The sequence below is a fragment of the Cololabis saira genome, chromosome 4, assembly GCF_033807715.1.
Source record: "Cololabis saira isolate AMF1-May2022 chromosome 4, fColSai1.1, whole genome shotgun sequence".
NCBI classification, from domain to species: domain Eukaryota; kingdom Metazoa; phylum Chordata; class Actinopteri; order Beloniformes; family Belonidae; genus Cololabis; species Cololabis saira.
In genome coordinates this window covers 50,049,785-50,068,082 of record NC_084590.1, presented here as the reverse complement: position 1 = coordinate 50,068,082, position 18,298 = coordinate 50,049,785, and the positions used below count along the sequence as shown (strand labels likewise).

The 18,298-nt window shown below is 43.9% G+C and overlaps 1 protein-coding gene across 1 annotated transcript; it reads left to right on the top strand.

Annotated features, from left to right (window-relative positions):
• Positions 1 to 2,414: 2,414 nt before the first annotated feature.
• LOC133442139 (gastrula zinc finger protein XlCGF26.1-like) lies at positions 2,415 to 17,107 on the top strand. The gene is made up of 3 exons (XM_061720091.1): positions 2,415 to 2,558; positions 4,777 to 4,822; positions 15,173 to 17,107. Exons 1-3 carry the CDS (start codon positions 2,503 to 2,505, stop codon positions 16,385 to 16,387), a joined length of 1,317 nt encoding a protein of 438 aa, XP_061576075.1. The 5' UTR covers positions 2,415 to 2,502; the 3' UTR covers positions 16,388 to 17,107.
• The last annotated feature ends 1,191 nt before the right edge of the window (positions 17,108 to 18,298 follow it).

Sequence of the window (18,298 nt, the reverse complement as noted above, 5' to 3'; positions counted from 1 at the left end):
TTTCTCTTTCAGACACGTGGACCTGGAGAACAACTAGACGACGTACCTGCCAAGAGTCTGTTCTGGAAACTTAAAGCAGCTCCACCTTCCACTGATCATTCTGCTCATTTGGTTTTGTCGTCTTCCTAACCTTTGTGTTTTAGCTACTTACTCCAGTTATTGATGCTATTTATTTATAATTAAAGGTTTTCCCTGAGGGTTTTTTCAATGGGATCTTATCTGTTCCAGTAATGTAATTAACAATCATTTCAAGTGGATAATCAAACTAAACATGTATAATTGAACAAGGAACGAGACAAAGCTTCAAAGCTGAAAGAGAAATAAGCCACATTTATTAATACAAAAAGAAAAACAATACACACATGATAAACATCTGATAAATAAATTTGTTTCTGAATTTTATGGAAAACTCTATAACTCTAACTTCAATGTAAAGATTGTGCAGACTTTCTTGAGAAAATCCAACCTAATATTCCCTCAATTGATGAAAATGTTAAATCCACTTGTGACTCTGACCTCTCTGTTATTGAAATCAAAAATAACTTGTTCTTAATGAAGAAAAGAAAATCACCAGGTATCGACGGATTATCTGTTTCATTTCATACTCACTTTTGGGAAATTGTTCAAAATCCTTGAATGTGTTTGTATAAAGATGCATCAGTCAAGGGGAGATGAAACCACAATGAAACCGGATTATTTCTTTTATTCCCAAACCTGACAAAGACCCATCCAATAGAAAACTGACGCCCTATAACTCTCTTAACAATTGATTACAAATATTGGCATTAGTCAATGCTAACAGATTAAAAGATTGGCTAGATACCATCATTGTGGAAACTCAAACAGGCTTTATGAAAAATGGACATATTAGCTGTAACATTAGATCCTTTTAGGGTGCTTTCACACCTGTGGCCCGTTTGTTTTGTTCCGATTCAGGGGCTGAACCGATACAGTTGTTCCGTTTCTCGTTCGTGGGGTTTGTGTTCACAAGGCAAACGTCTGTACCGTTTCAAAGCTGTTAACAAATTCCATGCGCTAACCAGCTGCTCTCTGATTAGTCAAATGAACGGGGAAGAAGTTTCCTCTTCGGCACCCCGGGAAAAACCACACGCCCCGTTCAGCGCAGCGCAGACCGCAGCCGCGGCTTTGGCTGATTTATGGTTCCGCGTTACACCAACGCAGAGCCTACGGCATAGAGTACGGCGTAGGCTCTGCGTCGATTTAACGCGGAACCATAAATCAGGCTTTTTTTCATTTATGTGCGCTCGGCGCAGAGCGGAGCCCGGCAGCGGACGAGAGGCCGCCTGCTGCAGCCGGGTTTGCGCTGCGCAAACCCGGCCCGAATTGAACATTGTTTAATTTCAAACAAAGTTTAATTTGTGCCGTGCTGGGAAGACATCTCGCACGTCCAATAGGAGAGAAGGTGGTGGAGGCTGCACCGACTCTCCTTGCGCCGCGGTCGCACATACACAATGAATGGAGTTGTATCGGTTGCTGTGTGGATTATGTTCTCACTCCAAATAAAAAAAATGAACCGTTTCAGGTCTCGATTGGAATCGGGCCGAGACCACCTCTCCTAGGCGATCTCGGAACGCTTGTTTTGTACCGTTTCAGAGCGCGATTGCTGTGTTCACATATACCAAACGATCCGATCTTTAGGGGGAAACGTTCCCTGTATCGGAACAACTGCTTGAAACGGTACAGGTGTGAAAGCACCCTTAGATTTACTGGATTCTGCAACCGAAGTACACGCTGAAGCTTTATCTTGTTCTTACACTTTTATAAAGCCTTTGACACCATTGAGCAGAACTTTCTTTTACAATCTCTTAATGCATTTGGTTTTAGTCACAACTTTATTAAAGTTATTAACATGTTTTATAGAGATATCAACAGCTCTGTAATGATTAACATGAACACCTCTAAAAGATTCCAAAGTAACAGAGTTACGTCAAAGTTGCCCTTTATCACCTTTTAGTTTATGTCACTGAACTGTTGTCAATTCATACAATATAATATAATATAATATAATATATATATATATATATATATATATAATATAATATAATACAGTAAACCATCAAAATCTGGAAGGTATGTCTATTCCTGGTAGAGAATTAAACATTTCCCAGCTAGCAGATGACACAAAACTCCTCTTAAAAGATAAACTCCAATGATCTAATTCTATTAACTTGATTAATCAATTCTCTAATGCTTCAGGATTAAGACTAAATATGAATAAATGTGACATTTATCCTTGCACAAAAATAAAAACTGATCCAGATCCAGGTCTTTAACTGATCCAGATCCAGGTCTTTAACGGATCCAGATCCAGGTCTTTAACTGATCCAGATCCAGGTTTTTAACTGATCCAGATCCAGGTTTTCTCGCTTGTAACCGGAAGTTCTTCATCGGGACCGGAAGCGGGAGTTTATCCCCGTCTAAAATGAGATAATTGTTCCGTGTTTTCTGCAGATTAATCGGAAGGTTCGAGGGTTTTCCAGGATGTCCAGCCCGGCGAGGAGCGGGGACATCATCCACCTGAACGTGGGGGGGAAGAGGTGAGGCCCCGGTTAGCAGCGGCTAGCAGCGGCTAGCGGCGGCTAACGCGCATGCGCCGATTATCGGACAGTTCGAATCCTCTTTTCTCCTTTAACTGGGTTTCTCACCTCTTTATGTCTAAACTTCATTCCCCACAAACCAACAAATTGTTATTTTTTGATTATTATTCAACTAGAATATGGTGTAAAAGTTAATTTATTTCAATAATTCAACTAGAATATGGTGTAAAAGTTCATTTATTTCAATAATTCAACTTAAAAGGTGAAACTAATATATTACACAGTCTCATTACACGCAAAGCAAGATATGTTAAACCTTTATTTGTTATTATTTTGATGATTGAATTGTTTATTGATTTCATAATATAGAGATTTTTTAATTTGGGGTTTTCATAAACTGAGCCATAATCACCAAAATTATAACAAATAAAGGCTTGAAATATCTCACTTTCAATGTAGTGGGAAAATAATATATTTGTTTCACCTTTAGTTGAATTTACTACCAATTAAGTTTTGCAGTATATTCAAATTTTCCGACCTTCACCTGTTTATTATGACATAAATAAATAAGAGCATAATATGTGTCTGTATTGGTTCAATACGGAACGCAACTTTTAATTCCCAATTACGGAACAATTCCGTATTTCAAGGGACGGATGGAGAGCCCACCTTTAACTGGGTTTCTCACCTCTTTGTGTCTAAACTTCATTCCCCACAAACCAACAAATTGGTATTTTTGAACTAAAACTCCAGAAATATGAAAGAAAGTTACATATTTGTACCAGAATTTAAAAGAAAAAGGGAAAAAAAAGCAAAGTTATGGGCGGTTTTTGCCTCATGTCCGACACAGTTTTGCACAGTTTTAAAGGTATACAAGAAAATATCAAAGATAAACACTATACGGTGCAGGAAGAGGCAAAAAACCCAATGGGCTCATTTGAAGCCACTGAAGTTATTAAAATGTCATGTTTTATAAAGAACACAAGATTAACATACAAAAACAAAAAGAACATGGAAACATGAACAACAATACGTTGGGAAAACAGTTACAAAACAGCAGTCAAGTTCCTTCAAACGTCTTTATTAACATTTCAAAGAGGAAGAGTCTTTGCCAGGTGGGAAAAATCATTCCACAATTTAGTCCCTAAATCTCACCGAACATTGACGTCTGAAGTGATAAATTTAGGAGGATGAAGATCTGATGAAGATTTAATTTAAAGTAAGTCTGGAACTATCCAGGAATATTCCCTTCACTTCAGTTTATCTTATAAATAAAAATGCATATCTGAAAAATGTTGCTATCATAAATAGTAAGAATGTGGAGTTTGTGAAATAAAGGAGTAGATGAAGCGAGTGACTCTGATCCAGTTGAAATCCTAACAAAACGTTTCTGTAGGACCAGAATTGAGACCATCTTCTCAATTTCCTTCGTTTTTCTCAAAAACACCTGATATAAAGTTGTTTTTTTATTTTATTTTTTTATTAACATACGGTATAAACAACAACAAAAGACGACATGGAGTTACAATGATGTGTGTGTGAGTGATTATAATATAAAGTAATATATGTAATACTATAATAGCATATACTAATATCCTAATATAACATAATCATTTTTATAATATTATAACGTATAAGAAAATGATATCACCATACTATAATATATAACAATTTTTTTTATTTTTTTTATTTTGCACTTTTTGCACGTCGTGGTTTCTGTCCCCGATCTGTCAAAGTCGTATCTTCTTCTGCTGTAGTGGATTATTAAAACATTTAATCTTCCTGCTGTAGAGGATTATTAAAACATTTAATCTTCCTGCTGTAGTGGATTATTAAAACATTTAATCTCCTGCTGTAGTGGATTATTAAAACATTTAATCTTCCTGCTGTAGTGGATTATTAAAACATTTAATCTCCTGCTGTAGTGGATTACTAAAACATTTAATCTCCTGCTGTAGTGGATTATTAAAACATTGAATCTCCTGCTGTAGTGGATTATTAAAACATTTAATCTTCTGCTGCTGTAGTGGATTATTAAAACATTTAATCTTCTGCTGCTGTAGTGGATTATTAAAACATTTAATCTTCTGCTGCTGTAGTGGATTATTAAAACATTTAATCTTCTGCTGTAGTGGATTATTAAAACATTTAATCTTGGGTGTGTTTGTTACTAACTGGATCAGAACTGTCTAACTCCTCCTTGTCCGTTTGTCTTCAGCCTCCTGAGCGGCCGCATCTCCACCCTGAAGGACGAGACCGGAGCGGTGAGTCCACCCCCGTGTTCAGGTCTGGGCCGCCCCCCTCGGTGGGACGACCCGTGTTCAGGTCTGGGCCGCCCCCCCTCGGGGGACGACCCGTGTTCAGGTCTGGGCCGCCCCACCTCGGTGGGACGACCCGTGTTCAGGTCTGGGCCCCCCCCTCGGTGGGGACGACCCGTGTTCAGGTCTGGGCCGCCCCCCTCGGTGGGGACGACCCGTGTTCAGGTCTGGGCCGCCCCCCTCGGGGGACGACCCATGTTCAGGTCTGGGACGACCCGTGTTCAGGTCTGGGCCGCCCCCCTCGGTGGGGACGACCCGTGTTCAGGTCTGGGCCGCCCCCCCTCGGGGGACGACCCATGTTCAGGTCTGGGACGACCCGTGTTCAGGTCTGGGACGACCCGTGTTCAGGTCTGGGCCGCCCCCCTCGGTGGGGACGACCCGTGTTCAGGTCTGGGACGACCCGTGTTCAGGTCTGGGCCTCCCCCCTCGGTGGGGACGACCCGTGTTCAGGTCTGGGCCGCCCCCCTCGGTGGGGACGACCCGTGTTCAGGTCTGGGACGACCCATGTTCAGGTCTGGGACGACCCGTGTTCAGGTCTGGGCCGCCCCCCCTCGGTGGGACGACCCGTGTTCAGGTCTGGGCCGCCCCCCTCGGTGGGGACGACCCGTGTTCAGGTCTGGGACGACCCATGTTCAGGTCTGGGACGACCCATGTTCAGGTCTGGGACGACCCGTGTTCAGGTCTGGGCCGCCCCCCCTCGGTGGGACGACCCGTGTTCAGGTCTGGGCCGCCCCCCCTCGGGGGACGACCCGTGTTCAGGTCTGGGCCGCCCCTCCTCGGTGGGGACGACCCGTGTTCAGGTCTGGGCTAGTGCTGGGCGGTATACCGGTTCATACCGAATACCGGTGTTTATTTTTCTTATGATATGAATTTTTCATATACCGTAATACCGGTGAGTAGCGTACACAACGTTGGGAACGCCGCGCGGCAGAACGTAGCGCCGCTGGACACTGTTTGTGAGGGGATGTAATGCCCGCAAACGTAATAAACCACAAACGTAATAAAAATATGCAGCTTTTAATGTAATAATCCTGCAAATGTAATACATTTCCCAAAAACGTAATAGTCGCTGCCTACTACAAACGTAACACGCGATTTCCCACAAATGTAATAACTATTACGTTTGTAGAGATTTTTTACGTTTGTGGGGAAGTGAAAATCTTCAACTGCCAATGTTGTAATAACTTCCCACAAATGTAATGATGCAATGAATAATGGTTGTTGGTATGTATATATATATGTTACAGTTAATGTAGAAAAACGGCTATTTTGCAAACTAGCCGGTGAATGTGTAAATTATAATAAAACCCATCCGCACTCTCGCAGCCTGCCCTGCATAATTAATGCTGTGGATGTGTCAGACCCGACACTTTTTTGGGGAGTGTAACGTTAGGCCAACTGAACTGTAGGCTATTCTGTAGTAACTGGACTATATCTACCAAATGAATTACGTTTGCTTAGTTTGTTTTGGTTTAATCAATTTGTGCAAATGGAGGAGGAGGAGAGACCTCATCTCATCATGCGCTTCGGGTTTGCGCGATTCGGGTTTAGGAGCGCACCTTCATGAGAGAGACGCAACAACTGTTTGTCTGTTTTGGAGGTGGCAAAGAGTAGAATAGATATTTCCTCACAAAGACTGTTACACTGGATATTTGCGAGTACATTACCCAGACCTATGGTGTGCCCAAATTCAGAGCGCACAGAGTGCACAGAGCAGAGAGCGCTTTGCCAACTCGGTGGCAAAGCTGTATTCTGGGGTGCCAATGACGTGATCTGTAGTTTGCATTATTCGTTTTGGAATACTCAATTTAGATATATACTGCATGGGATTTGGACTCAGAATAATGGCTGTACACAAGTATTTACAGCTGATAATGAATCACTGTGAATACATCAATGTCAGTTACGTGTATTGAATGGATGGATGAACTAAAAGCGTAATCAGACAAGCTTTTCAGTGTTATTTTGGACATAGACTAACATGACAGCTCGGACATCATTTTTAATCATCTCTCCAGTCTTGATGCTCCGGTCAGCTCGAGACAATTGTCTCGAGCTGACCGTGGCATGCCGTGGCAATTATAGCCATTATTCTGAGTCCAAATCCCATGCAGTATATATCTAAATTGAGTATTCCAAAACGAATAATGCAAACTACAGATCACGTCATTGGCACCCCAGAATACAGCTTTGCCACCGAGTTGGCAAAGCGCTCTCTGCTCTGTGCGCTCTGTGCGCTCTGAATTTGGGCACACCATAGGTCTGGGTAATGTACTCACAAATATCCAGTGTAACAGTCTTTGTGAGGAAATATCTATTCTTCTCTTTGCCACCTCCAAAACAGACAAACAGTTGTTGCGTCTCTCTCATGAAGGTGCGCTCCTAAACCCGAATCGCGCAAACCCGAAGCGCATGATGAGATGAGGTCTCTCCTCCTCCTCCATTTGCACAAATTGATTAAACCAAAACAAACTAAGCAAACTTAATTCATTTGGTAGATATAGTCCAGTTACTACAGAATAGCCTACAGTTCAGTTGGCCTAACGTTACACTCCCCAAAAAAGTGTCGGGTCTGACACATCCACAGCATTAATTATGCAGGGCAGGCTGCGAGAGTGATTGATGGGTTTTATTATAATTTACACATTCACCGGCTAGTTTGCAAAATAGCCGTTTTTCTACATTAACCGTAACATATATATACATACCAACAACCATTATTCATTGCATTATTACATTTGTGGGAAGTTATTACAACATTGAAAGTTGAAGATTTTCACTTCCCCACAAACGTAATAAATCTCTACAAACGTAATAGTTATTACATTTGTGGGAAATTGCGTGTTACGTTTGTAGTAGGCAGCGACTATTACGTTTTTGGGAAATGTATTACATTTGCAGGATTATTACATTAAAAGCTGCATATTTTTATTACGTTTGCGGGCATTATTACATTGGCGGGCGTTACAGGGGACTGTTTAGCGAGCGAGCAGTGAGCAGAGCCGGCAGGGAAAAGTCAACAGTGCCGCGTGTCTGCGTGTAACCTAAATCTACCATGGCCTCAGCGTTAGGGCTCGGCCAAGTCAGGCTTTATAAATATATGGGCTTTATAAATTTATTAAATATATGAGCGCTGAGTTGGCGAGGAGCTGCGCACGGCGAGGAGTACGAGCCGGGCTCACAGTGAGTCGCGCTGTGAAGCCTGATTTATGGTTCTGCGTTAAATCGTAAGTGCTGTCACCTCATTGTAAACGGCATCATTGAGGCCATGCAAACCTGTATTTATACTAGTGTGGACATTAATGTTTTTCTACAATATTTCCTCCTCATGACAGTAAAATAGGCCATTCTGAGCCAATTTACTGCAGCAATTCCTTTCCAAATCATTAGAAAATGTGGTTAACACCCAGTTGTGCATGAAAAAAAAAAAAAACGTTATATACCGTGAAACCGATATAATTTTGAAAAATACCGTAATATAAATTTTTGGTCATACCGCCCAGCACTAAAACATAGTTTGTTGAGGAAAAGATATTAACTCTATTTGTAGCTGCAGAGGAAAAAAATAATCTCACGAGGAAAACAAAAATATTGCTCACGCCTCAGAGCCTCTTCAGCATAATATAGCAGTCAAAAAAAAAAGAAAAGAGAAATAAGAGTAATACAAAACATGTACTGTATGTTGTACTATTATACAAATTGAATTCGCCTCAGAAACTTTGCACTGATGTCAGTGCCCTCAACGTTCTCCACCATTCCAATGTAATAATAGGATTATTTTTAACCTGCAAAGTTCACAATGACGAAGTCCCCAGCAGACAGATTCTTGTCACTATCATCATCTGAGCGACTGTAGACAACAGTTTTTTTCTTGGTTCTGATTTGTTTCGACCGTTTCAGAGTCTTTTTCTTCTGCTTTTTAGTCTTTTTATTTTCTCTGTCATTGTGTGCCTTCTCCAGCTCCAGGGTTTCTGGAGTGTCGGTCAAGATTTTAGTTTTCACTTTCTTCCTTTTTATTCTAGGTTTAGTTGGTGTGCCTTTAGGGAAGGGAAGTATGTCTTCTGGGGACACATACCCCAAATGGTCAGGAGAACCAGTAGCATCACTTGTGGATGAGTGTTCAGGACTGATGATTCTGTTCAATGGTTCAGATAAAGTAGCAGGTGGCATCTCTAGGTCTGGAACTGCTGAGCAATCAGGACTCATGGCATGAGTTGATTTTACAGGCAGGTCAGCTCTGTTTGCTGGCTCCTCGGGATTTGGCCTGTCTGTGACCATGGATGGGGCATAATCTTCATCTGGAAAGGTATCCCTGTTAAAAGGGAATATGCCTGTTGTTTTAAATCCTGAGATGATGTTACTCGGTGTCATTGCTGACATGACTGCTTCCTTCACAAGTCCTGGAATGTCATATATTGTTGCGGTTTTACCAGGGTTTGTACGCATCCAACCATCCATGGCTCTATTGTAGTAGGTCTTCAGTGGTCCATAGACTGTTTTGTCTAAGGGTTGCAAGCGATGGGAGGTGTGAGGTGGCAGAGTGAGCATGACAACACCATTTTCCTTTGCAGTTTTCAATTCAATTCAATTTTATTTATATAGCGTCTAATACAACAAAAGTTGTCTCTAGACGCTTTCCAGAGACCCATACCCAGAACATGACCCCCAAGCAGTTATTACATAAACAATAGCAGGTAAAAACTCCCCTAGTGGGAGAAAAACCTTAAGCCAAACAGTGGCAAGAAAAACTCCCCTTTAGGAGGGAAGAAACCTTGAGCAGGACCTGGATCATAAGGGGGGACCCTCCTGCCGAGGGCCAGACTGGTGGGTCAGGAACGGCAACAGCACAGCAGGCAGGTGGAAGCAGCAACGGGATGACCAGGGGTGGGGACCGCAGGCCAGCACGCAGCTCCCGAAGCTCCGGCCCAATCAGCAAGTCCCATGTTGGGGTGCAGGGTCAGGGAAAGGTTGAAAAGGGGCAGGGCAAGGGAGAGGAATCTTGAGGGACGAACTTTCCCCCCCTCCCAAAAGGGGCCGTTACCCTGCCCCCCTCACTCCCACGCTGCAGGATCCGGTGTTTTGCATTCAGAGATGCTCTTCGCCACCCGCAGAGGATGCTGGACCAAGAAAAAAGAGAAGAGAAAGGGGGGGGGGCAGCACAAGAAACTACAGGAGCGACTCTAACACACTAGAGTTTACACTACCTAGAGATTTACCAACACCCGCTAGAGGTTTACTAAACACTAACTATAGGCTTTACTAAACAGAAATGTTTTAAGTTTAGTTTTAAAGGTGGAGGTGGTGTCAGCCTCCTTAACCCAGATTGGAAGTTGGTTCCATAGTAATGGTGCCTGATAGCAGAACGCCCGCCCTCCAAATCTACATTTAGATACTCTAGGAACTACGAGTAAACATGCACCCTGAGAACGGAGAGCTCTGCCAGGAACATAAGGCACTATCAGGTCTTGCAAATAATGCGGAGCTAAGCCGTTTTGGGATTTATACGCAAGTAATAAAATTTTAAATTGGATTCTGAATTTTACGGGTAACCAATGGAGCGACGCTAACACTGGAGAGACGTGGTCTCTCCTGCTAATTCCTGTCAGTACTCGTGCTGCTGCATTCTGGATCAGCTGGAGCCTATTCAGCAAATTACTTGGACATCCTGCTAATAACACACAACAGTAATCTAGTCTAGAAGATACAAACGCATGAACTAGTTTTTCTGCATCACTCTGCAAGAGGATTTTCCTAATCTTTGTAATATTACGGAGATGGAAAAATGCTATTTTACAAACCTGATTGACATATGGTTTAAACGACAAATCCTGATCGAAAACAACACCAAGGTTTCTACACACAATTTTCACAGCCTTCAGTGAAATGTGAGATTCATGATTATCAAGAATCAGCAGAACTGGGTGATCAATAGAGCAGTTTGTGTGACGTATGAAGTGCTCCAGAAAGATGACAAAGGCTTCTTCATTCATCCATCCAGATTTTGTTGCCTGACCTATGGATCCTGCTGGTGATCCCCTGATGAAGTGGTCCTTGAAACGGACACGGGGAAAGATGAACATGGGTGGGGCTGCATTTCCAGTGACATTTACTGCACAGGCCACAGTGACAAGCTCCCCTCTTTCAGCAGATGTTACAGAACCCACTGGCTTCTTCCCCATTTCTGTTACAATTTGCTTCGGTGTCTGCACTGTTGTAACACCAGTTTCATCCATGTTATAGATCATGTGTGGAGGGAAACTGTACCTGAAATAACATTCAAAATTAGTGCTGTTAATCAAAGAAGCTTAAAGCAGTTTGAGGTTGCAGATTTAGTCCGTTTATGTGGTAGGCCTTGTCTATCAATCATAATGTTACCTGTCCATCACTGAAGTGAGGTTATCGATGTTGTGCAACTCGGGTAGCTTGGCTGTCCAGTTATCGAAGGCTATTAATGAATATTATTAATAATTATTAATAATTAATAAAGTTGACTATTTATCAAATTGTATTATCAAAATGATAATTCTCGTAGGGGCACCACCCCCGATGCCTTACTTCGGGGGAAATTGGATAACTAAACAGCAGAAAATCAGTCTCAATATGATTTGAATTATCCTGCAGAACAGCAAATCTTACTATATCTTACAGAATAACAATGAAGGCGTGATATCCGAACACTAGGCTCTGCTTAAACAAATCAATTTGTGACCAAATCTTGCATGAAATAACAACAACCACTCATTAAAAATCAATCAGGATTTATTTACATACAGGTGTCAAAAGATGATAAACGCAACACCCCCAATAAACCTGATGGCAGAACTTAAGTATTATAAAACAATTAATTAACTAGAAAAACATCAATAGAAAAATATGACCTGAAAGTTAAATGCATGGAATGAAAAAAAAAAAAGAAATCAAAGCAATAATAAAAATGATATCACGAACATGTACGGTTTAAAATATTGTGGCTGCATAAAGATGGCTGTGTCTTTTAAAGATGGCGGAACTGTAACCACGCCACGTGCAATTAGAACGGATGGCGATCCCGGTGTTTAAACCGTGATCAACTGGCGAAACGGCGCTTTAAAACATGAATGACTAGCAGAAAGTAGTGACTACAAATTAATGACAACAGTCCTGATAATGATGCTGATGTAATCTCAGCTCTGAACACAGATTTAGCTCTGTAACACTCCCAGTTAAACTCATACACCCAGGTCTCAAAACCTCACGCCTCCTCGGGTCTCCGGGTGCCGATCAGGGGTTCCTGCCGGGTCTTTGGTCGGAGTCCGATCCAAGAGAGTCCTCCCGCCTCTCCCGCTCCTCCTCCTGACTCTGGAATCACGAGAGGACGGGGGTACAGCTGAAGCAGCCGGCGCTCCAGCCCCCGGTCCGGAGGCTATCACGTCGTCTCGGGGGCGCGCGGGGCCTGTCCACTTCTTCCAGTGCGGGTGTCCGTCGGCCTGAGCGCGTGGCCCCGGACGGGGCGGCGGGATGCGTCTCGGTTCTGCGCGGAGCAGGCTGTCCACAGGTCCTTTCAGGTGAAGTTTAAGAGCAGAGAGAGAGGTTAGAACAGAGGAACGGGTCTCACCCTGGGCCGGGGCCGAGCTTCGAAGCGGCTTCCCCCCCCTTTCCAGCTCCCAGGGACCGGGGATACGTGAAGCAGGACTCTGGATGAAAAGTTGAGACCGAGAGCTGATGGGGGCGGCTCCGCGCACCCGGGCTTCAACGGGCTGCAGGTCCAACGGAGCAGCCCGATGGGGGCCTTACACCTCCCCCCAGCCGGGGGGAGAAAGGAAGATGAGATCTTGGCCCAGAGCCAAACGATCCAGCTCGGATGAGATGAAGCGGAGAAGCGAGAGAGTAAAAAGAGAGAGAGAGATGCAGCCGGCGCTGTCTGCGCCGCGGGTCCTCGCTGATCCTCCGGCCAGACCACGCCGCAGATCCCCCCCTTTGGGGGGGCGTGGTCCCTTTGGCCCGGAGCCAAAGGTGGAAGAACTGACCCCCACTGGTTGATGAAGGAAAAAAAGAGAGAGAAGAACGCGCAGCGCTGCGTTTTGATCCTACGCGCGCTGCGGTGACGTCATCGGTGCCTCATTGCGATTGGATGCGCGCCGCTTGTAGGCGCCACCCGCCCCACGCAAGGCATGCTGGGGGTTGTAGTTCAGGTCGGCCATTTTTTTTTTTTTTTTTTTTTTTTACCTTGTCTGCACACATATTATTGATTGATACCATGACGGTAGAAACCAAAAGTGTATATATGTGCATTATTACTATATTTAATATATACATATATATACGCACACATATGCGTACACATACATAAATATACACATACAAACCCAGTGTTTTTTTTTTTTTTTTTTTTTTTTTTTTTGGGGGGGGGGTGACGACATCCACTGCCAATCCAGGAAGCAGGAACACACGGAGACACACGTCAAGCACTGGAAATCTGCAACAAAAAACCACAAACAAGGCACGAAACCGGCACGGAGCCAACCAAAACACGAACAGCAATCGACCTAAATCTTGAGATCTGATCGCAGTCTGAGCTAAGCTATCGCTACCGCTACCTAAACCCAAAAACTAGAGAGCCAGCATGCAGGTGTGTGTGTGTGTGTGTGTGTGTGTGTGTGTGTGTGTGTGTGTGTGTGTGTGTGTGTGTGTGTGTGTGTGTGTGTGTGTGTGTGTGTGTGTGTGTGTGTGTGTGTGTGTGTGTGTGTGTGTGTGTGTGTGTGACTAAATGACTGTGTGTGTGTAATAAACCAAACAAGGCTCCACCTGAAGTGTATCTATAGTGGGGGAGGGGGGGGAGCAACCCCGCCACCTGCGAGACCAGAGGCCGACAAGGAAGAGCCCGGAACCCAGGCCACCGGCAACCCCACAGAGGGGAGAAGTAGGAGGGAGGCAACCCACCGCCTGCGAGGCCCCCCCCCCCCACCCGGCGGCCGAGGGGGCCCGCGGGCGGGGCCCCCACGGCGCGGAAAGAAGCAGCCAGGGATCCCGCGGCGGCGGACCGCGACCCAGGCAATCCCCGGCCACCCGGTCCGGGCCGGACACGCGGCCAGGTCGGCCATTTTTGGAGGCACATTACAGCCGATTTTCAGCTGAGCCGTTTCAAAGTTGAATATACACATTCACAAAGTGTTCATACATTTTATAAGTTCAGAGTTCACATGGGCGAGCACAACATCGAAGAACTCCCCCACATTGTGCCTATTAAAGGCAGTGGCTCTTCCGAGAGAGGTTGCTTCAGGAGTGCGGCATGACAGATGGTGGCGCATCCTAAAACTCATGAACTAATCACGTCCTATAAAAGGTTAAAAGTTGATATATATCAGGGGTGCCGAATCCTGGTCCTTGAGAGCCCCTATCCAGCATGTTTTAGATGTTAATCAGACAAGCTAATGAGTTTGTAGTAGTTTAACTAGAATCAGGTGTGCTGAATTGACCAGGACTGATAAGAGGGGGAGCCGAGGAAGGCGTTGACTTTGGAGGGAGGTGTGGTTATCAGCAAGTGTGTGTGAGCGGTAAGTCTGTGAAACTTCGCCCCAGAGCTGCTCTCAGCCAATGTCCTTGATGATATCAGACGGCCTGGTACAGTTCTGATCCAGGTCCACAGACCCGGTACAGTTCTGATCCAGGTCCACAGACCCGGTACAGTTCTGATCCAGGTCCACAGACCCGGTACAGTTCTGATCCAGGTCCACAGACCCGGTACAGTTCTGATCCAGGTCCACAGACCCGGTACAGTTCTGATCCAGGTCCACAGACCTGGTACAGTTCTGAAACGGGTCCACAGATGTTCCTGGGAGAGGGGAGGGTTAGTGGGGGCAGAGTCCCTTGTTTTCATTCCACCAGGGAGATTGTGACTGGAGCGGCCTGCCAAGCTGCCCTGTCAAGGTCAGATTATAGAATCAACAATTATATTTAAATTATATTGAAAATTACAGTGCGAAGGCCCTATTGTATCTGTAGGAATTTTTTCTTTCTTTACTCTTTATTCCCAAATGAGAATTGATAAGGGAATTGATAAAAACCGAATCGTTAAGCAGAATGAAAAATGGTTGGAAGATCTTATCAATACCCATCCCTATTAATGAACTATTTTGATGGTTTTCATGTTAGAAGCTTTAACCATTTACACTTTTGATTTGACGTACTGAGATGTTTCATCTGAAGGTTTCTGGCTGTCAATAACGGCACTTTAGACGGACAGCACTTTATAGAAACTGAAAAGCTTTTGAGAGTCGGCCAACAAGATGATTTAATTCTTCTTCTCTGTCCTTACAGAAACATAAAGGCAAAGAGAGACCCACAAGTTTTCGTTGTGATCACTGCAAGAAAGTCCTCACCACTTCATCAGGTCTGAGAAAACATAAGATGATTCACACTGGAGATAAACCGTTCACCTGTGATCAGTGTGGAGCAGCTTTTACCACATCAAGTTATCTAAAGATTCACCAACGTATTCACACTGGAGATAAACCGTTCACTTGTGATCAGTGTGGAGCAGCTTTTACCAGACAAGATAGTCTAAGAACTCACCAACGTGTTCACACTGGAGAAAAACCGTTCAGTTGTGATCAGTGTGGAGCAGCTTTTACTGAGTCAGGAACGCTAAAGATTCACAAACGTATTCACACTGGAGATAAACCGTTCACTTGTGATCAGTGTGGAGCAGCTTTTACCACTTCAAGTGATCTAAGGACTCACCAACGTATTCACACTGGAGAAAAACCATTCACTTGTGATCAGTGTGGAGCAGCTTTTACCCAACGAGGTAGTCTAAGGACTCACCAACGTGTTCACACTGGAGAAAAACCGTTTAGGTGTGATCAGTGTGGAGCAGCTTTTACTGAGTCAGGAACGCTAAAGATTCACCAACGTATTCACACTGGAGAAAAACCATTCACTTGTGATCAGTGTGGAGCAGCTTTTACCCAACGAGGTAGTCTAAGGACTCACCAACGTGTTCACACTGGAGAAAAACCGTTTAGGTGTGATCAGTGTGGAGCAGCTTTTACCCAACGAGGTAGTCTAATGACTCACCAACGTGTTCACACTAGAGATAAACCGTTTAGGTGTGATCAGTGTGGAGCAGCTTTTACCACATCAGGTAATCTAATTACTCACCAACGTATTCACACTGGAGATGAACCGTTTAGATGTGATCAGTGTGGAGCAGCTTTTACCCAACAAATCCATCTAAGGACTCACCAACGTATTCACACTGGAGATAAACCGTTCACTTGTGATCAGTGTGGAGCAGCTTTTACCCAACAAATCCATCTAAGGACTCACCAACGTATTCACACTGGAGATAAACCATTCAGATGTGAACAGTGTGGAGCAGCTTTTACCACATCAGGTAATCTAATGACTCACCAACGTATTCACACTGGAGATAAACCGTTCAGATGTGAACAGTGTGAGGCAGCTTTTACCACATCAAGTCAGCTAAAGAAGCACCAACGACACCTGGGAAGTTGCTTCAAACAGACTTGAATCACGAGAACACCCTATGGGTAATTTAGAAGTTAGTGACAGTCAGGCCAAATGCCCGATGGGGACATTTGGCCACAGATCACATCCAACTGTGAATTGCTTTTCGTCTGTCACTTGGCTTGTGTATTCCCTGCCTTTTTGCGCTTTGAATTTACTGTATAAAAGTCTTGACGTCGAGCCACTCTGAGTCGGCACACCAATTCAGACCTGATCTGTGCTGGTCATGCCCACCGCCGGCTACTGAATACAACTCACTACACCACAAGCGGACTTCTGAACTGGTTTTTGATAAATTCCTCAACATTTCATACGTCTTTCCATGACTTTCACACAGATTATGTAGTGGACAGGAAGTCATCACCATTCATTTCACCAGTCGGACATCACAGAAGGAAACCTGCTGAATTCATCTTCCACAACCATTCGTACTCGGTTGACTTTGTGCTTAAAGACTGTTTAATGGAATGGTTTCAAGAGCCAGTCCTGCAAAGGATAAGTAGAGTCTCCAAGAAGGAAATACCCAGCAGTCACTATATTCCTGATGTGAGCTAGGAAGATGTTCCTCCCACTGGCTAACTCCTGTGTATGTATTATATATGTAATCAACCATTTGTCCTTGAGAGCTGAACTTTCAGGATCGATTCCTTGAATGCTTTTCTAAATTTGCCCCTTTTAATATTTCTTTATATTTTGATGTTAAATCCACTGTTTTTGGCAATTTCTGTACATTTAATAAATTTCAGTACCCTTTTACCTGAAGTCTCCATTAACACCAAACTTGGCACAATGAATTGTTTGGATTGTACTTGTCAAGCCTAACAGGTTTGAGGACGATTTGTCAAAAGACTTAATCGTACAGGAATATATCATTTTTCATATCATATTTATTAAAAAGATCATAACAGTGTTAACAGTCTGTATGGATATTTAGTAAAATTCATCAATAGCAAAAAAAACCCCCGTCAGATGTTCAAAAAGTTATTTAAACGTAGAAAGTTGCGGTCTTTCATTCACACATTAAGGCTGGTGGACGCACTTTTCTGAGGTTTTGTCCGTTGGCGACACTCACTGGTGATGCAGTGAAGTGCAGAATATGAGGAAACGACGTCAACAATAAGTTCACGACCACGTGAAGGACACGATAGTCCCCACATCACCAGATAAGTTACACAGGCAGCCACTTCCTAAGTTCTTTCAGGGGGGTCGGCTGTCCCACAACTGTCCCATTGTCTTTTGGCGCATCTGTTCAGAGTTCCTGTTTTTAGTCAGGAAGCCATTTGACCCCTTGACCTTTGTTTTTTAAGGATGCCTGTTGCCAAGTCACATGTGTGTCTTTGTAACCCCAACGTCTGTTCATTGTCTGTCTATTGAACTGCTGACTATCCTAATATGGTAAAGTTCCTGTCACAGTTTCTCAATAAAAGCGTGATGCAAAGGAGGAGCCAGCAAGCATTTCGTCGAGAGCCTAAGAGAGCCATGTTGCTCTGCAGGGCTCCGACTTTGCTTCCCTTCTGCGCAGAAGGCCTTAAAGATCATTCCAACAGTCTTTTGTGTCTTTCCTAAGTTATTAATTTTTGAGGACCTTAACATTTGGTGCCGAAATCCGGGATCTCAAGCTGTGACGATTGGAGCGGCGTAGGATCCAACAGTCCATCTAAACCCGTCGACAGCCGCTCCGACTTCAGGGACGGGGCCAAGTTGATCCTGCGCTGTTCCGGGAGTCCAGGTGACGAGAGGTTTCTTGGGAATGATTTTTAATGGTGTTTGTTTAATGTTCGTCTTGTTTAATGTCTTGTCTAATGTTCTTGTCTGATGTTTATGACAGGAAACTGTCTATGTTCAATGTTGGGGGTTACCACAATTGTGAAGCAAAATTTAAATTGTTCACTAAAAGATCAGGCTAAAACCAAA